Source organism: Canis lupus, chromosome 6 (assembly GCF_048164855.1).
Source record: "Canis lupus baileyi chromosome 6, mCanLup2.hap1, whole genome shotgun sequence".
Classification (NCBI taxonomy): domain Eukaryota; kingdom Metazoa; phylum Chordata; class Mammalia; order Carnivora; family Canidae; genus Canis; species Canis lupus.
The window spans coordinates 53,631,832-53,654,172 of NC_132843.1; the positions used below are offsets into that span (position 1 = coordinate 53,631,832).

The 22,341-nt window shown below is 36.9% G+C and overlaps 1 protein-coding gene across 7 annotated transcripts in view; it reads left to right on the forward strand.

Moving 5' to 3' along the window:
* The window catches only part of MROH9 (maestro heat like repeat family member 9), a 98,699-nt gene that overhangs the window by 45,236 nt on the left and 31,122 nt on the right, over positions 1-22,341 (forward strand). For 6 of the 7 annotated variants that reach the window (XM_072830567.1, XM_072830560.1, XM_072830566.1 and 3 more), the window contains 3 exons: positions 8,640-8,775; positions 17,494-17,615; positions 20,820-20,969. In XM_072830567.1, the coding sequence (XP_072686668.1) occupies positions 8,640-8,775; positions 17,494-17,615; positions 20,820-20,969 (408 nt within the window). The remainder of the gene's footprint in view (positions 1-8,639; positions 8,776-17,493; positions 17,616-20,819; positions 20,970-22,341) is intronic. The other variant, XM_072830562.1, reaches the window with a different exon arrangement.

The following is a 22,341-nucleotide window of genomic DNA, read 5'->3' on the forward strand; positions in this document are numbered from 1 at the left end:
GGGTATTATGCTGAGTGAAGTAAGTCAATCGGAGAAAGACAAACATTATATGTTCTCATTCATTTGGGGAATATAAATAATAGTGAAAGGGAATATAAGGGAAGGGAGAAGAAATGTGTGACAAATATCAGAAAGGGAGACAGAACATAAAGACTCCTAACTCTGGGAAACGAACTAGGGGTGGTGGAAGGGGAGGAGCATGGGGGGTGGGGGTGAATGGGTGACGGGCACTGAAGGAGGCACTTGACGGGATGAGCACCGGGTGTTATTCTGTATGTTGGTAAATTGAACACCAATAAAAAATAAATTTATTAAAAAAAAGAAAGAGTAGCAAAACGTATATTGGACAAACTAGACTTTAAAACAGACTGTAAGAAGAGACAAAGAAGGGCACTATATAATAATACAACAGACAATCCAACAAGATACAACAATTGTAAATATTTATGCACCCAACATGGGAGCACTCAAATACATAAAACAATTAATGGCAAGCATAAAAGAATTAACTGATAATAATATAATAATAGTAAGGGACTTCACCACCCCATTTACATTAATGAACAGATCATCCAAACAGAAAATCAACATGGAAACAGTGGTTTTGACTGACACACAAGATCAGAAGAATATAAAAGATACTCAGAGCACTCATTCTAAAACAGCAGAATATACTTACTTTTAGTGAACAGAACATTCTCTCAAATAGATCACATACTAGAGCATGAAAAAAGCCTCAATAAGTTAAAAAAGACCAAAGTTATACCATGTATCTTTTCTGACCACAACATTATGAAACTAGAAATTGACCACAAGAAAAAAATCTGGAAAGACCACAAATAAATGGAAGTCAAATAACATTCAACTAAACAAAGAATGGATTAAGCAGGAACTAAAAGAAGAAAATTTAAAATTACATGGAAACAAATGAAAATGAAAGCACATGGTTCAAAACCTTTGGGATGCAGCAAATGCAGTTCTAAGAGGGGAGTTTATAACAATATAGGCCTACCTCAAGAAGTAAGAGAAATCTCAAATAAACAACCTAACCTTTTACCTAAGGAGCTAGAAAAAGAACAACAAACAAAACCTAAAACTAGCAGAAGAAAGGAAATAATAAATGTTAGAGCAGGAATAAGTAATATAGAATTTAAAGAAAAGAACCCCCCCAAAAAACATCAATAAAACCAGGAGCTGGTTCTCTGAAGAAATCAATAAAATTGATCAACCTCTAGCCAGACTCTGTGGGAAAAGAAAAAGAGAAAAGACTCAAATACATAAAATCACAAATGAGAGAACCATAACCACAGAAAAATAAAGACTATTATTAAAAATGATATGCCAACAAATTGGACAACATAGAAGAAGTGAATAAATTCCTATAAACATATCAACTACCAAAACTGAAACAGGAATAAATAGAAAATTTGAACAGGCTGATTATCAGCAATGAAATTGAATTGGTAATAAAAATACTCACAACAAACAAAAGTCCAGGACAAGATAGGTAATTCTACAAAACATTTAAAGAAGAGTTAAAGCCTAGTCTTCTCAAACTATTTCAAAAAAGCAAAAGAGGAAAGAAAACTTCCAAATTCATCCTATGAGGCCAGTGTTACCGTGAAATGGAAACCAGATAAAGACACCACAAAATAAGAGAACTACAGATCATCTCTGATGATTATAGATCCAAAATCCTCAACAAAATATTACCAAAAGGAATCCACCAATACATTCTAAAAAATCGTTCACCACAATCAAGTGGAATTTATTCCCAGGTTGCAAGGGTGATTCAATATTCACAAATCAATGTGATACATCACATCAATAAAAGAAAGGATAAGAACCAAATGATCATTTCAATAGATGCAGGAAAAGCATTTGACAAAGTACAATATCTATTCATGATTAAAAAAAAAAAAACTCTCAACAAAGTAGGTCTAGAAGGAACATACCTCAACATAATAAAAGCCATCTATGAAAAGCCCACAGCTAAAATCATCCTTACTGAGGAAAAACAGAGAGCTTTTCTTTTAAGATCAGTAATAAGACAAGGATGTCCATTCTCACCACTTTTATTCAACATAGTACCTGAAGTCCTAACCACAGCAATCAGAAAACAAAAAGAAATAAAAGGCATCCAAATTGGTGAGGAAAAAGTGAGACTTTCACTATTTGCAGATGACATGATACTATGTATAGAACACCGCCCCCCCCCAAAAAAAAACCACCAAAAAACTGCTAGAACTGATAAACAAATTCAGTAAACTCACAGAATATCTGTTGCATTTCTATATGCCAATAATTAAGCAGCAAAAAAAAGAAATTAAGAAAACAATCCCATTTATAATTTCACCAAAAGTAAGATACCTAGAAATAAACTTACCAAAGAGGTTAAAGACCTGTACTCTGAAAATTATAAAACATTGTGAAAGAAGTTGAAGATGACACAAAGAAATGGAAAGATGGATTGGAAAAACAAATATTGTTAGAAGGTCTATCTACCCAAAGAACAAATATTGTTGAAAGGTCTATACTACCCAAAGCATGTTCATGGATTAGAAGACAAATATTGTTAAAAGGTCTGTACTACCCAAAGCAATCCACAGATTTCATGCAATCTCTATGAAAATACCACCACCATTTTTCATAGAACTAGAACAAATAATCCTATAATCTGTATGGAAGCACAAAAAAACTCCAAAAGCCAAAGCAATCTTGAAAAAGAAAAACAAAGCTGGAGACATTGCAATTCTGGACTTAACTTATATTACAAAGCTGTTAGTAATCAAAACAGTGTGGTACTGGCACAAAAGCACACACATGATCAATAGAACATAATAGAAAACCCAGAAATAAACCTACAATTATATGGTCAATTAATCTTTACAAAAGAGGCAAAAATATGCAATGGGTAAAGACAATGTCTTCAACAATGGTGTTGGGAAAACTGGACAGCAACATGCAAAAGAATGAAACTGACCACTTGATTATACCATACACAATAATAAACTCAAAATGGATTAAGGATCTCAATGTGAGATCCAAAACCACGAAAATCCTAGAATCTCTTCTAGAATGTTTTCTACACAGACAGTAACTTCTTTGACATTGGCCATAGCAACTTTTTTCTGGATAGATTCCTTTGAAGCAAGGGAAACAAAAGCAAAAATAAACTACTGGGTCTACATCAAAATAAAAATCTTTGCACAGCGAAGGAAACAATCAAAACTAAAAGACAATCTACTGAATGGGAGAAGATATTTGCAAATGACATATCTGATAAGGTGTTAGTATCCAAAACATACAAAGAACTTGTAAAACTCAACACTCAAAAGGCATATAATCCAATTAAAATATGGGAAGAAAATATGAATAGACATTTCTCTGAAGAAAACACTCATATGGCCAACAGACACATGAAAAGATGCTCCTCATCCCTTATCAAGGAAATGTAAATCAAAACTACAAAGAGCTATCTGTCAGAATAGCTAAAATCAAAACCACAAGAAACAATAGGTTTTGGCAAGGATGTGGAGAAAAAGGATCCTCTGGCACTGTTGGTGGGAGTGCATACTGGTGCAGCCACTCTGAAAAACAGTATGAAGCTTCCTTAAGAAGTTAAATATAGAAATATCCAATGATCTAGGAACTGGACTACTGGATACTTACCCAAAGAATACAAAAATACTAATTCAAAGGGATGCATGCAGCCTTATGTTTATCAAGCAGTATTATTTACAGTAGCCAAGATATGGAAACAGCCCAAATGTCCATCAACTGATAAACAGATAAAGAAGATGTGATATAATATATCCAATGGAATATTACTCAGCCATATAAAAGAATGAATCTTGCCATTTGCAACTACAAGGATGGAGTTAGAAAGTATAACACTAAGCAGAATAAGTCAGTCAAAGAAGGACAAATGCCATATGATTTCACTCATATGTGGAATTTAAGAAACAAAACAAATGAACAAAGGGGGAAAGAGAGAGAGGGAGACACAAACCAAGAAACAGACTCTTAACTATAGAGAATAAACTGATGGTTACCAGATGGGAGGCATGTGGGGATATGGGTTAAATACTAATGGGGACTAAGGAGTGCAGTTGTCCTGATGAGCACTGGATGGTGTATGGAATTGTTGAATCACTGTATTGTACTCCTGAAACTAATATAATACTGTATGTTTACTAACTGGAATTGAAATTTTAAAAGTAAATAAAAAGATGGGTGGAGTGTTTCTACTCAAAGCTAACAGATTGTCCACATGCCTTTTTCTCCTCTGCCTCTAAAGTTCTCACAAAATGGTAGTAGTTACATTTGTGAGATTAATGAACATCTTCAATGGACTAGTGATGTCAATAAACTTCTGGATGATAGAAAATACAGAAAATGGTAACTGACAAAGCCTAGCATAGGAAGCTAAAAGGCAGATGCGCTTGAACATTAGGATGGGGTATAGCTTTTCAGGAAGCAGTTTGCCTTGTGCAGCCCTGGAGAAGTTGGAGCTATGGAAGCCCAGTAATGATGAAGGGTGAGAGACAATGGAAGGCTAAAAATATACGCATTAACTGAAAGGATTCATTGAAAGCTTATATAGAAGAATCTCTATTGCCTTCCATCCACCTTAACATACACACTATATTCTACAGGGACATGGTCCATTAGCAGGCAAAATTTGAGTTTTTCTCAAAATGTTTAGAAAATCCCCAACAAAATCCTTGATTATATTGTTTAGATGTATTTCAGCATGACTCCAAGCTTCCCCACATAACCACTCTAATGTAAAGCCCACTTGCTGACAAGTCTTCCTCACATACATAACCCTACCAAGAAGGATTACATTTTTAAGTATGACTAGATAACCAAGATTTGCCAGACATTTGATTAAACCTTCCCAATATAAGAGTCAGCCCAAGATAAATAAAGATAAAAACATGATTATCAAAAATAGAGAGGTAATTCAGGGCACAGGTGAGACTTTAGTCTCAAAAAGAGTAGAGAAGACATATTGATATAGCAAAAGAAAATATAACTAGAGTGATCATGGCCTAGGCATTGGACAATTTTACTTAGTCACAATAACAAGACCACATTATTGATTTTCAACTTTTAGAGTCAATCTATAGATCAATCACAAAAAAACTCAAATAAGTTACTAAATACAATGCAAATGCTATAAACTTAACAAAACAAAAACAAAAATGCAGTGAATAGTTTTGTGGTTCTTCAACAAGTTAAATATAGAATTACATATGACCCAGCAATCCTAGGTAAATAGCCAACAGAATTTAAAACAGTTGTTCAAACAAAAGCTTATATACAAATATTCATCATAGCACAATTCACAATATTCAAGAAGTGCAAACAGCCTAAATGTCCATCAGCAAAGTGAATGGACAAATAAAATGTAGTATATTCATACAATGGAATATCACTCAGCCAGAAAGATACATGAATTCAGATCTATACTGCAAGATTAATAAAACTTGAAAACATTACACTTAGTGAAAGAAACTAGGCACAAGGGATGCCTGGGTGTCTCAACAGTTGAGTGTCTGCCTTTGGTTCAGGGTGTGATCCTAGAGTCCCGGGATGGAGTCCCACAACAAACTCTCTGCATGGAGCCTGCTTCTCCCTCTGCTTGTGTCTCTGCGTCTCTCTCTCTCTCTCTCTCTCTCTCTCTCTATATATATATATATATATATATATATATGTCTCTTGTGAATAAATAAATCTTTAAAAAAAATCTTTAAAGAAAAAAAAAAACTAGCCACAAAAAGCTACATGTTGTATGATTTCATTTCATGAAAGAGCAGAATAAGCAAATCCACAGACAATGAAAGCAGCTCTGAGGTTGCCAGGAACTAGGAGGACAGAGGATAAGGAATGACTGGTTAATAGTATATGGTTTTCATTGACATGATGAAAAGATTTAAAGCTAGAGGGGTGCTTGGTTGGCTCAGTCAGTTAAGCATCAGACCCTTGGTCATGAAATTGAGCCCCACACTGGGCTCTGAGCTCAGCACTAAGCCTGCTTAAGATTCTTTCTTTCCCTCTCCCTCTGTGTCTCCTCCCCCTGCTCATGCTCTCTCTCTCTCTCTCAGAAAAAAAAGAAAAAGATTTAGAGCTAGAGAAAGGTGATGGTTGCTCAACATTGTGAATGAACCTAATGTCACCGAGTTATGTACTTTGAAATTTTAAAATGGTAAATTTTAAGTTGTGTCTATTTTTTTGCCACAAAAAATGCAAAATAAAGTACAAGCAAAAGAAGTAGGGAAGTAGAAAAAGTGACAGAAGAAAGTTGAAGGGAAATAAGAGTGCTTCAAAACACCTACTTTATAAAGTGGAGGATCAACAAGATCTGCAAGTTATGAAGACATAAAAGTATTACTATATTAGAAAAACAAACAAAAAAAGAAATGACTAAAAATATAATACAAATAACTGGTAATATGCAATATTGAGAGGACTGTGGCAAAGTGGAAGGATGTAATTAAACTAAACCCTAATTTATCATAGCAAGGAAGAGATAAGCAATATCCTAAACTGATATTAGAATAGAAATGGAAGTCTGTTATGAGAGGTAAAGAGGTGACTTCCCAAAGAATCAGTTAAAAAACTTAGGAGTGATTGCCGCTGGAATTTAGCACCTAAAGCTATTATTATTGTTAAGATGAGGAACTGGAGGGACCAGATCTACAAGGAAGGAATCCAGTAAGAAAGGGTCAGAAAACCAAGCAGAAATATTTAGGCTTGGAATGAATACTGAGAAGCTACTTTTCTCCAGAATTGACTCTTTTTTTTTTCTTTCAGCCCTTGGATATATTTTCTATAAAAACAGAGTCATATTGTATTGGAAGTTTCCAAAGTCTTATGTTGGAGAGGGTGTAGCTATGAGTGGCATACTTCTGAGAGGGCTGTGTAGTGCATTATCAGTCTGCTCCACAGTTCATATAGCCTTCTTCCTATCTTGTCCTACCCAAGGTCATGTTCCCCATCCTCCTCAAACATGCCATACAATCTAGACATGGCCACACCTACAATAGAGACCACACCTATGCAGACGTGATCTAGCAAACAGTAGACAGACCACTGATAGCTTCATTTTACAAAAACACCTGGTAAGAATTGCACAAACACAAGTTCTTGAGAATGGATAATCAGAAAGGCAATTTGAGGGAAAATTATAATACAATAAGACTTTAGGGGCAATCTCCTATAAATTGTGCCCAACGTCTATGAACTGAGCTAACAGAAGTATTCCTCCATCATAGCCAATACAGAAACACAACCTTTTGCTCTTTTTCCTTAGACCTACAGTGCAATGGTGATTCTTAAAATCTTGCCATTCAATGGAAAAAGAAGGTTGGAATGCAACTCCAAAGTGAAGAATACCCAAGGAAAGGAAACATGTTTCCCTAGAGCCTAGAGTAGAGGCAACCTATACTGCTTCTAGATTCTCCTAAGTCATAGACTCCTAGAATAAAGAGACACCATGGCCAGCCTTATAAATAAATAAATAAATAAATAAATAAATAAATAAATAAATAGCAGAAAGAATCAGAGAATATCCACAGAAGAAAAAGTTTATCTGCCCTTCTACTGAGACCATCATTCTCAGTATCCTGTTCACTTATGCCCTTGACCCATGACCCAGGTCATTTCACATTCTTCTTTAGGAATAACTTTGTGGGCACATGTGTGTATGTATGTGTGTATGTGTGTAAGATTGAGAGAGAGGTTGGTCAAGCAACGTGAGAAATAGAAACAAAAAGACATATGAGACAGGAAAAGAGAAGGAGAAGGAGGTCTTAGAATCAATCCTCCCAGTGGGCTGACTTGAACTCTTTTACCACCAACATTTGCTCTAATCCTCAAAGCATCTATTTAGGAAAAGTAATCACCTGTTTAGAAACAAGAAGGCCTACTAGTTTACCAAATACATTTAAACAGAGTTCTTTTTGTTTAAAAAAAATGGTAATGGTACTCAAACCTTCACAAAAGCAGAATGTCTCTTCCATCTCTCTTTTCTTCCTGACAACTGAATCAAGATGAAAATCTAAATATCTGAGCAGCCTGTGTGTCAAGGAAATTGTAGGAGGAAATACACAAATGTTGTAATAGTAGCTTTGACATCTGAAGTAAATGCTCTGAGTTTTAAAAAATGAATTTCTCTGGGAAGAATCAGAACAATTCCAGGAGGAAAAGTTAACATTTCTCCAGTGGTTTACAAAGTCATCTGAAGTGTATCATATATAAAGAAAAAAGCATGGAAGTTTTTGGGTATCCATCCCCTGCCTCAATATCCTTGGAATTTGCTACCTGAAAATTACTACTTGATTAATGGAGTAGAAACTAGCATTTCTTGATTTGCTATTATTTCGAAGCACTTTGCTAAGAACTTTTTTTTGTCATAAATAGTCTCCACAATAACTATTATAAAGTAGCATTTGTTATCCACATTTCATAGATGAGGAAACTGAGGCTCAGTAACAAATTTGAATATAGATTTTGTAAATTCTGAAACTCATCCTCTAATCCTAACCTGATATATACTAGAGGATCGGATGCAGACATTTAATGTTGACCATGCATAACAAATGCATTTTTCTCCTTTGTTTTCCCACTAGGCAAGTATTGATGCTCCATGTTTGGGTGTCCTGGCAGCAGAATTGTCTCTTCTGTGTTTTCATAATGATCCCTTAATCACACATCAAGCATCCTTGGGAATGTGTTACCTACTCTGGATTGCAAAGTGTCAGAATGGTAAGAATGATTTACCATCTCCTCTAATAGATACTAAGAATCTGTCCCTAATTATTCTATTTGTGGGTCTCAAGAAGGCTCTATGTCTGTAGATTTCTAAATCCTTCCCCAAGATCTATAGTTCCACTTTTTAAAATGTATTTTGTAATCTTTTTAGAATTATCAAAATATGCCAGTAGTGGTAGAAGTGGTTCTTAAAGATCTATAAGGCACTTGACTTAGATTAGTGTTGGATGTTAATGGTAGGGACAAGAATGCTGTGGGGAAGAAGGGAAGAAAAAAAGAAGAAAGGCTACTAAGAAGAAAGGACTTTCTAAAAAGAGGCATGTTTTTCCCCTCTAATGGACATCAAATAGAATACTCAGATTCTTGCTTCCATGGTTGGGAAAAATTAGCCCAACACTAAAATAAATACTGCTCTGGCCAGTCTAACGAGGCATAAAAGCAAGTCCTGAAGGTACCAAACTATTTCCAAATAAGTTAAACAGAGAAAATATCTATCCTCTCATAATACCTAACTATTAAATATATAAATATAAATACATATATTTGTTCTCAAGGCATTGAACATCAGATAACAAAGGACAATGATTCCTGAGAGATGGGAACAAATGAATAAATGAGATGGGGATTACAATTGCCTGAGCTTACCATCTAAAGTTTTTAGGCTCTTACCTAGTGGTCTCACCAAGTTAAATATACAGAATTAGGAATTCAGAGAGGTCAAGATAGCTAGGGTTTACAGGTCTGAATACCAGAGATGAGTGCACAGAGAACTGCAGAGATCTGCAGAGGGTTCCTCTTAACCATTCAGGTGTGAAGTGATCAGAGCATGCTTGTGAGGAAACTATCTGAGGCTGGGGGGACTGATTAGAGAGAAAAACCCAACAAACTCATAAAGGTTGGGAATAGTACCTATGACTATTAGTCAGAATTTAAAACTTCATAGTTGATAAGTAATGAGGTAGAGTACTCAAAGGGTTTTGTTTCATTGGAAGGAAAAAATTATCTCTAGATGAAATTGTCTTAGTACCACTTAATGAAGCTTAAAAACAAGATCTAAAAAGATCACGTGATCTCCAAATACTTTAAATGCTCATCAGACTAAAGCTCACTACTGACTACTCCCAGGAATACAAAAATTCCTGCACTCAACAAGTTAAAATTCACAGTGTCAGACTTCCAGTAAAAATTACTAGGTATGCAAAAGAAGCAGATTACAAGCCATAATGAGGAGAAACATGAATCAAAACTGACACTGAAATAATCCAGATGATAGAATTAGTAGACAGAGACAATAAAAACAATTATTGTAATATATTCCAATTACTTAAGGATTCAGAGAAAAAGATGAGCATGTTAAGTAAAGATATAAAAAAATTTCTGTGGGATCCCTGGGTGGCTCAGTGGTTTAGCACCGCCTTCGGCCCAGGACGTGATCCTGGAGACCCGGGATCAAGTCTCACGTCAGGCTCCCTGCATGGAGCCTGGTTCTCCCTCTGCCTGTGTCTCTGCCTCTCTCTCTCTCTCTCTGTGTCTCTCATGAATAAATACATAAAATCTTTAAAAAAAAGGAAAATTTTCTAAAAGACTTCAATTGAACCTCTGGAGATGAAAACTACAATATCTGAAATGAAGAGCACTCCAGCAGACATCAACTGTATAATTTTAAGAGAGCCAGAGGAAAAAAAAAAGACACATTTCATCCAGAGGAACAAAGTAAATTTCTCATCAGAAACAATAAAAGCCATAGGCAATGGAGCAGCCTCCCAATGTACTGAAAGAAAAAAAAAAATCAGTCTGGAATTCTTTAGCCAGCAAAAATTCTTTTAAAAACAAAAGTGAAATAAAGACATGTTTAGATATACAAGAGCTGCTAGAATTCACCAGCAGATCTGCACTATGAGAAATATTAAAATAAATACTTTGGGGGGGGGGGCAAGATGGGGGAAGAGTAGGGTCTCCAAATCACCTGTCCCCACCAAATTACCTAGAAAACCTTCAAGTTTTCCTGAAAATCTATGAATTCGGCCTGAGATTTAAAGAGAGACCAGCTGGAACGCTACAGTGAGAAGAGTTCGTGCTTCTATCAAGGTAGGAAGACGGGGAAAAAGAAATAAAGAAACAAAAGGCCTCCAAGGGGGAGGGGCCCCGCCAGGAGCTGGGCTGAGGCCGGGGGGAGTGTCCCCAGGACAGGAGAGCCCCGTCCCGGAGGAGCAGGAGCTGCACCGACCTTCCCGGGCGGAAAGGGGCTCGCAGGGAGGTGGAGCAGGACCCAGGAGGGCGGGGGTGCCCTCGGGCTCCCGGGGACACTAACAGACACCTGCGCTCCTGGAGAGTGCGCCGAGCTCCCTAAGGGCTGCAGCGCGCTCGGCGGGACCTGGAGCAGCTCGGAGGGGCTCGGGGGTGGCTCCGCGGAGGGGGCTGCGGGGCGGGAGCAGCTCGGGGGGGCTCGGGGGAGGCTCCGCGGAGGGGGCTGCGGGGCGGGAGCGCGAATCCAACAGCGCAGGCCCCGGAGCACAGGGCGCCGGGACACCCCAGGATCCGGCCTCCCCAGGGACAGGCAGAGGCCGGGAGGGCCCAGGACAGCGAGGACGCTCCTGCCCCAGCTGAGCAGATCAGCGGCCCTGCCCGGAGCCTCCAGGCCCTGAAGACGGAGAGCTCTGGAGTTCCTGTGGGGGCGGAATCCAGGGCTCGAGAGCTGGCCCAGCCACTGCGGTTGTTCCTCCTGAGGCCTCACGGGGTAAACAACCCCCACTGAGCCCTGCACCAGGGAGGGGCAGAGCAGATCCCCCAAGTGCTAACACCTGAAAAACAGCACAACAGGCCCCTCCCCCAGAAGACCAGCTAGACGGACCAGTTCCAGGGGAAGCCAAGGGACTTAAAGTATACAGAATCAGAAGATACTCCCTTGTGGTTTTTTTTGTTGTTGTTGTTTTGTTTTGTTTTGTTTCAGTTTGTTTTGCTTTTTGATTGTTTCCTTCCCCCAACCTTTTTTTTCCTTTCTTTTTCTTTCTCTTTTTCTTTTTTTTTCTTCCTTTCTTCTTTTTTCTCTTTCTCTTTTCTTTCCTTCTTTCTCTCCTCTCTTTTTCTCCTTTTCCCAATACAACTCGCTTTTGGCCACTCTGCACTGAGCAAAATGACTAGAAGGAAAACCTCACCTCAAAAGAAAGAATCAGAAACAGTCCTCTCTCCCACAGAGTTACAAAATCTGGATTACAATTCAATGTCAGAAAGCCAATTCAGAGGCACTATTATACAGCTACTGGTGGCTCTAGAAAAAAGCATAAAGGACTCAAGAGACTTCATGACTGCAGAATTTAGAGCTAATCAGGCAGAAATTAAAAATCAATTGAATGAGATGCAATCCAAACTAGAAGTCCTAACAATGAGGGTTAACGAGGTGGAAGAACGAGTGAGTGACATAGAAGACAAGTTGATGGCAAAAAGAGAAACTGAGGAAAAAAGAGACAAACAAAAGACCATGAAGATAGATTAAGGGAAATAAATGACAGCCTGAGGAAGAAAAACCTATGTTTAATTGGGGTTCCCGAGGGCGCCAAAAGGGCCAGAAGGCCAGAATATGTATTTGAACAAATCCTAGCTGAAAACTTTCCTAATCTGGGAAGGGAAACAGACATTCAGATCCAGGAAATAGAGAGATCCCCCCTAAAATCAATAAAATCTGTTCAACACCTCGACATTTAATAGTGAAGCTTGCAAATTCCAAAGATAATGAGAAGATCCTTAAAGCAGCAAGAAACAAGAAATCCCTGAATTTTATGGGGAGGAGTATTAGGGTAACAGCAGACCTCTCCACAGAGACCTGGCAGGCCAGAAAGGGCTGGCAGGATATATTCAGGGTCCTAAATGAGAAGAACATGCAACCAAGAATACTTTATCCAGCAAGGCTCTCATTCAAAATGGAAGGAGAGATAAAGAGCTTCCAAGACAGGCAGGAACTGAAAGAATATGTGACCTCCAAACCAGCTCTGCAAGAAATTTTAAGGGGGACTCTTAAAATTCCCCTTTAAGAAGAAGTTCGGTGGAACAATCCACAAAAACAAGGACTGAATAGATATCATGATGACACTAAACTCATATCTTTCAATAGTAACTCTGAATGTGACTGGGCTTAATGACCCATCAAAAGGCGCAGGGTGTCAGACTGGATAAAAAAGCAGGACCCGGGGAACCCTGGGTGGCGCAGCGGTTTGGCGCCTGCCTTTGGCCCAGGGCGCGATCCTGGAGACCTGGGATCGAATCCCACGTCGGGCTCCCGGTGCATGGAGCCTGTGTCTCTGCCCCTCTCTCTCTCTCTCTCTCTCTCTCTCTCTCTCTGTGACTATCATAAATAAATAAAAATTTAAAAAAAAAAAAAAAGCAGGACCCATCTATTTGCTGTCTACAAGAGACTCATTTGAGACAGAAGGACACCTATAGCCTGAAAATAAAAGGTTGGAGAACCATTTACCATTCAAATGGTCCTCAAAAGAAAGCAGGGGTAGCCATCCTTATATCAGATAAACTAAAATTTACCCTGAAGACTGTAGTGAGAGATGAAGAGGGACACTATATCATACATAAAGGATCTATCCAACAAGAGGACTTAACAATCCTTAATATATATGCTCCGAATGTGGGAGCTGCCAAATATATAAATCAATTATTAACCAAAGTGAAGAAATACTTAGATAATAATACATTTATACTTGGTGACTTCAATCTAGCAAAGTGAACTATTGGGACTTCATCAAGATAAGAAGCTTTTGCACAGCAAAGGATACAGTCAACAAAACTCAAAGACAACCTACAGAATGGGAGAAGATATTTGCAAATGACATATCAGATAAAGGGCTAGTTTCCAAGATCTATAAAGAACTTATTAAACTCAACACCAAAGAAACATACAATCCAATCATGAAATGGGCAAAAGACATGAAGAGAAATCTCACAGAGGAAGACATAGACATGGCCAACATGCACTTGAGAAAATGCTCTGCATCACTTGCCATCAGGGAAATATAAATCAAAACCACAATGAGATACCACCTCACACCAGTGAGAATGGGGAAAATTAACAAGGCAGGAAACCACAAATGTTGGAGAGGATGCGGAGAAAAGGGAACCCTCTTACACTGTTGGTGGGAATGTGAACTGGTGCAGCCACTCTCGAAAACTGTGTGGAGGTTCCTCAAAGAGTTAAAAATAGACCTGCCCTACGACCCAGCAATTGCACTGTGGGGATTTACCCCAAAGATACAGATGCAGTGAAACGCTGGGACACCTGCACTCCGATGTTTCTAGCAGCAATGGCCACAATAGCCAAGCTGTGGAAGGAGCCTCGGTGTCCATCGAAAGATGAATGGATAAAGAAGATGTGGTTTATGTATACAATGGAATATTACTCAGCTATTAGAAATGACAAATACCCACCATTTGCTTCAACGTGGATGGAACTGGAGGGTATTATGCTGAGTGAAGTAAGTCAGTCGGAGAAGGACAAACATTATATGTTCTCATTCATTTGGGGAATATAAATAATAGTGAAAGGGAATAGAAGGGAAGGGAGAAGAAATGTGTGGGAAATATCAGAAAGGGAGACAGAAGGTAAAGACTTCTAACTCTGGGAAATGAACTAGGGATGGTGGAAGGGGAGGAGGGCGGGGGTGGTGGTGACTGGGCAGTCAGGTGGGCACTTGACGGGATGAGCACTGGGTGTTATTCTGTACTTCGGCAAATTGAACATCAATAAAAAATAAATTTATTATTAAAAAAATAAATAAATAAATAAAATAAAATAAATACTTCAACAAAAAAATTCCCAGGTGAAAATCTAGATCTACATAAAAGAATGAAGAGTAATGGAGTACAACTATGTAGGTATAAACTATAATTCTTTTATCATTATTTAAATCTTTTAAAATGATAATCACCTGTTTAAGGCAAAAAATAACATAATATAAATGAAAAAGAGGGTCATTTCATAATGATAAAAGGATCAGTTAATTAATAAGACATAACAATTCTAAACACATATGTCCATAAAAACAGAAATGTGTACAAATTAAAAATCAAAATACATTAAACAAAAATGGATAGAACTGAAGAAGATCTGGAATTACAGTCAGAGAATTCAGTAACCCTCTCTCAATAATTTATAACACAGAAAATTATTAAAGATATAGACTTGAACCAACTTGATCTAACATTTATAGAATACTCCACTAATAATGGAAAAATGAACATTCTCAAGAGAAAACAAAATTTACCAACATAGAGCATATTTAAGCCATAAATCAAGTCTTAAGAAAGCAAATTCCTTCAATCATACAAAATATATTCTCTGCCCAAAATGGAATTAAATTAGAAATAAAACCCAGAAAGATATCTGGAAAATTCAAAATATTTGGAAACTAGGTAATCCACTTCTAAAAAGCCCATGAATCAAAAAAAAAAAAAAAAAGACATAAAAATGGAAATTGAAAGCATTTTGAGCAAAAATGAAAATATAATACCCATAAAGAAAACTCCAGACTGAAATGATCTAGCAAACACTTAAAGAAACTGTACCAACCCTATACAAATTCTTCCAGAAATTAAAGAATGAGGGAATACTTGCCCATTCAGTGAGGCTAGCAACATTCTGATACCAAAAGCACATAAAGACATTATAAGAAACACAAAAAACAAAAAAACTACAGGCCAATGTTCCTCAAGAACACAGGTACAAAAATTTATAAATAGATCCACATATATATGGTCAAATGGTTTTCGATAAAAGTTCAAAGGAAGTTCAGTGAAGAAAGAGTAAATATCAGTAAATGGTCCTGGAAAAATTGGTTATATATATATGCAGAAGAAAAGAATTTGACCTGTATCTGATACATAATGCAAAAGCTAATTCAAAATGGACCCATAAGACTAAACATAAAATCTAAAACTATGTAACTAGAAGTCCTTGTACCTTGAGTTAGCCAAAGTTTTTTTTCTTTTTCCTTTATTTCTTCCTTTCTTCTTTTCTTCCTTTCTTTCTTTTGTTCACGCTTTTTTTTTCCCCCCCAGGGGAGAGGGCAGCAAGGGAGAGAGGCAGAAGGAGAGGGAGAGAATCCATACTGAGTATGGAGCCTATCTCAGGGCTTGAGGTCATGACCTGAACCCAAATCAAGAGTGAGATGCTTAACTGACTGAGCCACTCAAGTGCCCCAAAGATTTCTTAAACACACCACCAAAAGCCTGCCCTATAAATTTTAAAAATGAAAAATTAAGTATTTCTGCTCTTTGAAAGACACTGTTAAGAGAATAGATAAGCCACACACTGGTAGAAGATTTTTGCAAGTTACTTATCTGATAAAAGGCCTGTATCCAGAATTTAAAAGTGAATACTAAGTAAGAAAAAAGACAACAAATTTAAAAATATATTAAATTTGAACTATTTGAATCATTTCACCAAAGAAGCACAGATGGCAAGGATGCACACCAAAAGATGTTCAATATTTGGTCATAAAAGGCATTTAACTTAAAAACTGCAATGAAACCCCACTATATACCCATTAAAATGTCTAAAATTGGAACGCCAACCATACCATATATTATTAAAGATGTGAAGCAACCAGAACTCTCACACATTGTTAAAGGGAATGTGAAATGACACAGTTTTGGAGAATAATTTGGCAGTATCCTAAAAAGATAAACACACATCTATCAAATGATCCAGTCATTCCATAACTTAGGATTTACCTAAGAGAAATGAAAGCAGATATTCGCACCAAGACTTGTACACACATGTTGACAGCACTTTATTTGGAAAAGCCAAAAACTGGAAACAACCCAAATGTCTATCAGTAGGCAGATGGATTAGCAGATGATGGTATATACATGCAATGGAATAGTATTCATCAGTAAAACAGGAATGAACTGTTGATACATACAACTTGGGTGAATCACAAAATAATTCTGCTGAGGGAAAAATGCCAAACAACAGAGGAGTACATGCTATATGAATCCACTTATATAAAATTAGAAAATAGGAAATTAAAAAAAAATAAAATAGGAAATACAAACTTGACAAAGCTGATAACAGAAAGCAGATCTGTGGTTGCCTTTAGATCAGGGGTGGGTAGAAGGGAGCAGGTGTGAAGAAGGGAATGAACATGATTGGGCTTTCTTATTTTTTATTTATTTATTTTTTTATTGCAGTAATGTTTTCATTGGTATATACATATATAAAAACTTACCAAATTGTACATTTTAAATAAACTGTCAAATCTCTACAGAGCTGTTAACAAACAAATGAAATTATTGAAATTCACCTTCTCCGGAATTAAAGACATATGCCCCTGAAGTTTTCATTGAGAGCTTCTGGCTTTCCTGATATATAACTTCAACTCTTTGCAAAATACCTCCAAGTCTATTCTTCTACCAATAAACACTCCAATGTAATGACAGCCTTCCCAGTCACTCAGTGATGCATTTGATGGACTAAATGTATTCAATACATGCTCAACATGTTAAAATTATCTTATCTATGTCTTTCATTTGTATTCCACAGAGGCCTCATTTAAACACTTTATTCGATGTGATTAAACTATTAACAGAGTTAAATGTTCAGAACACTTTAGATCTCCAGAATTGGGTAGGAAGGAGAAATTGGAAATAGCAATGTCATAGAAGGAACTAATGATCAAATAAGAACCTTAAACTCTTTTTCTTAATAAGCAGATATTGAAGAAATTAAATCTACAATGTGTAATTCTGGAAATCATGGCCTCCTACCTGTTCCCTCTGATACAGAATTCCTACTAATGGACTTGCAACAAGACAAAACTAAAATTACCCAGGTAACTTGCCTCCTACTTTATCCTATGGCTTTTATTTCATGTGTATTATTACTTTTAGTGGCAACTTATTTCATCAGTCTATATTTTTAATAAATTTTTTCCATGTTTGTAAAGTTCAGTGAAGCACAGAGTAAGTAATATGTAGAGTATTTGGCTTCTTGATTTTCATCTCTATGAATAAGAATAATGCCTGTTATTCCTGAATATTGCAATTTATATTATTTTATGGAATCCTTACAGAATGCAAATGATAGAAGTGTTTTCTAGTTTTATACTTCTTTTTGTTTAATAAATATCCACTAAAGAAGGGAAACTTCTGGTTATGTAGCAAACTTAATAAAGTCACCAATTAACAGGCTTTTCAATAGTATTATAATTTACTCAGCAAACATCAAAATAATCTGCTTTAGATTTTGTTTTTAAAAACCCATTAAATTAAAAAGAATTTAAGTTAAAATGATAAATCTCAGTAGCAAGTAAATAGTTTTTACATTGATCCAACCCTGGGGAATACCATGAGGTTCTGTATACTCTCTCACTTTCTTCAAAGTATCCATATGCTTGAAAGATCACCCAGCTCTGCAGCCTAGGTTGGGCTGTCCCAACAAATGGCCTTCTAGCCACACGTATTGAGCCAATAGCTCAGCAGAGCTGCTGGGAAGCCCTTCAGGCTAGCGTGGGAGAGTCTTATGGTTCCTCCTAAAATTACAAACATAAAGTAGTGTCTTCTCCCATGGCTGAGATAGAATTATGGAAGGCTGAGAAGATGTAGAAGTGATACATCTGACATTATATGGTCAAAAATACTGCAGGTGTCTTAAATACACGTCTACATGATAGTGCATTTTTCCAAAATCAAGCATTTTTTCTTACCCATCTCCCCTCAAAAATAACGAGCCTGGTTGACTATGAAATTGTCCATTTACATAGAAAAAACAAGCATCCATCTAGGTATACTAGAAAATTGTTCTACATCCTTCCATCCTTCCATCCTCCACTCCAGTGCCTGGAATTGGAATCCTGAGCGCCATGATTGAGCTAGTGAGTGGAGGACTGGATGCCTCCTTAGAGCGCCTTCCAAATGGTTCATGAGGCTAGCTACCACCAATTTCAAGTTGGTGTTCTGCCTTTTCTGAGTTTAATGTCCTTTGGATTTGGAAATCCTGGGACTTGAGGAGGGGGCCCTGGGTCCTTGCATTCATGACCTGCTATTTAGTTGCCACTTGTGAGACCAAAGCAGGCCAGTCTTGGCCCTGTTTGCAAGACCAATAGCTGGAAAACCCTGAAATTGGGATTTTCAGAGGTAAATTGGAACAGGTGGGTTGAGGATACAAGATTGTAGTAAGAATCTTGTAAGAACCAAGAAGACCATAGCCAAAGACAAAGTCCAAAGGATACAAATAGGAGGATAAGCATCAAGGTTTTTAGCCAAGAGGGCTAGAAACAAAACACCATGAAATGAAAAAATGGAATTTTTTTTTAAAAAGCAATTTACAGATTAAGAGACTGTTCTTTTATATAGTGACCAGTTATAAGAAAGGACATTGTCTCAATGTCCTAGGGATGCCTGGGTGGCTCGGTGGTTGAACATCCACCTTTGTCTCAGGTTGTGATCCCCAGATCCTGAGATCCAGTCCCACATCAGACTCCCCGCAGCAAGTCTGCTTCTCCCTCTGCCTATGTCTCTGTTTCTGTGTGTCTCTCATGAATAAATAAACAAAACTGAAAAAAAAAAGTATCACAGACTAAACCAAAAAAAAGTGTTTATACCAAATAAACTACTAATCTCACTCATGGAAATTTATAGAAAGGAAAAAACTCAAAATAATATATATTTTTATGAGAAGAGACTCTTCCCAGATGTATGATTTATTTTTTTAAAAACCTGTGTGTAAAACAGAAAAATAGATGATTAATTGTGGAATATCAAGTTAATACTATATCATGCAGCCACTACAATGAGTAGCATCAAGAATATGTAATAATGAAAAAAATAGCAAGAAACAAAGGGAAGTATGGGTGCTTGCTAAAGAAGCTAGCTGGTCCCATGGGATTGGTATATTTCCAAAGAGTTACCCATAGATCACATTTTATAGGCAATCCCTGTCATTTGATGTAGTCTACTGTCATACCTGTACCTTCACATGACAGAAACTTCTAACAGTAGTTCTAATTTTCACTAGAAATTGCTTCTTCTACAACTTTTAAATAGACATTAAAGTAATTTTATTAAATAAACAAATAGTTAAATAGAATATTCCCCCATTTCAGTGTTTTTTTAAATTCAACATATCATATAATTAAATCCGTCTTCCTTAAAGAAAGGCAAGCTATTTGTGATACTCAATCCACCTCACCAAGCCCCTAGTGACTTTCCTTTAGCTTTCTTCCATAGCATTCCAAGAATACCACCTTTTACCCCCCTGCCCAATAGGAAGGAGCCTGGTGGCCACCCATTCTCACTCAGACCTGCACTATTGACCAAAAGGAGCTATGCTCTATCCTTTTAATAAAGATGTAGATAAGCTTTCATTGGCAAGATTGAGTACCTTCTATACTTGGGGAAATGACTTATGTGTCTGAGTCTGTATGTGTTTATAATATAAATGTAATGTATACATATATATTCATGTATATTAAAGGAAAGAATGTTACTCATTCATCTCTATTAACTGAGAGATCCATAATCATGCAATTTTGTTCATATTTTATGGTCTATGGGTATTCCTCTTTTATTTTTTTATTTTATTCAAACAGCTGAATTGGTGTAAAATCAATATTACAAGGTTCCTTTTATTTATTTATTTATTTATGTTTATTTATTTATTTATTTTATTTATTTATATTTTTTTAACAAGGTTCTTTTAATTGTAATACCATGATTCTTCATTTGTTTCCTAGCCTGGCCCCAAAGCTGACTTATTCAGATAAAAATGTTCTAACTGCCTTAAAAATCAGAAGAAAAAAGTAGATGTAATTCTACTTGAATTATAGCCATCTCAGTAACAATACAGTTGTAAAATGTGATATTTAACATTTTTGAATGGAGGAAGTGGGCCATAACAGCAAAGATGCCTAAGGCCCATAAAAATCTTGTGGTCCTACCTGGCCCTGGAGCTTCCTCCAGGATGGTTGAATTTAGTTGTCTTTCTCATGTTGTTGTAGGTAAGGCCTGAAGTCATGGTTCTCCCCTTTTGGTTTCAGTATGTAGGACAAACCCTAAAGCCATCCTTGCTGACTGACTTTGTGTGGAGTCTCCTGATGAGACTCTCTTCATCCAATTGTGTAACTGCATTCGAGGCGTCAACCATGCTGAAAATGACTCTGGAATATCATGCCCATAAGGTCACCATGGTAAGATACTTGACAATGAGCAAGGGAACACAGATTTTATTCTCTAAAGTGTTCCTGTTGCTTTTGTTATAGGCCTATTTCTTTTCTTTTTTATTTCTTGCTATTGTTCATTATGTTACTTTAATCAAATGAGGCGCTTTTTTGTGAAATATTTCAAGCATGCAGAAAAGTTTAGAAAATTATGTCATGAACTACGACCTACCAATCATACCAAATCATAGTACCTTGATACATTTGCAACTGTTTTTTTTTTTTAAAGAATACATTAGTGACAGTAAACTAGTATAGTTATAATTGAAATCTTTTGTGTAATGACTAAGGGAAGTTTTCAAGGACCCTCAGCTTGCTGTAGTGCTGGCTACATAATTTGTGGGGCCAAGTGCAAATGAATATAGGGCTTCCTGTTCAAAACATAGGGAAAAAGTGCCATTAAATATACAAACATATGAAAGATATTTCCTTTTCCTCTACAGTCTCTTTCAATTTGTCACAGCATTTTTATTTTCTATTTAATGTCTTTCTAAGTTATACATATAAATATGAGCATTTAATTCAACAAAATAATGCAACTTACATTTCATAGCTCACACAGGAATATGTTTTTCTTCTTACCAAAAGAACAGAAACACTACACAAAACTAAATTGTTTTTATTTTACTTCTTGTCATTCACACATTCTATTAACACCTTCTATCCTCAGTTTATCGATGAGTCATCATTTTCCACTTAGATGGTTGAGGGTTCAATAAATGCTTATCTTATACTCACTTTGAAGTCCCTCTGACTCCTATGCTCATGGGTCCACTGGAATTCTGTGCACTTCCATGTGCACTTAATGAGTGCTGCATGTGAATGGGGCTACACACAGGAATTACAGCTGATGCCTGCTCATATACATGCTCCATTGTCCCATTGGGCTTCACTTACCAAACACAAGCTCAAAGATAAAAATTTGAAGATGGCGACAGCAAAGCTTTGAACCTTCTGAGTGCAGAACCCTGTGCAAATGTAGAGATCACATGCTCATGAAACCAGCCCTGATGGGGTTGGGCTGAACTCCCAGATCCCAGTCCTGACACACAGTGTTATGTAATTGAAAATAAAATAAGAGCTTATACTCAAATTCACAGAGCAGGAAAGAGGAAGTAAAGCTTTCTATAGACCTCCCAATGAGGCTACAGATGGGAGGATTCCCAAAGGCAAGCACGACCCAGGGAGAAGCTGGAAGGCAACAGTCTATTTCTTGACCAATTCAAGTTCTCTCATCTATTGAGAAAGAGAGGCTGGATGAAGGCTGTAGAGAGGAAGAGAAGCCTGACAGAAAGCTAGATGTGTAAAACTAGCCTCTGCACAGTAAAATTATTGAATACAG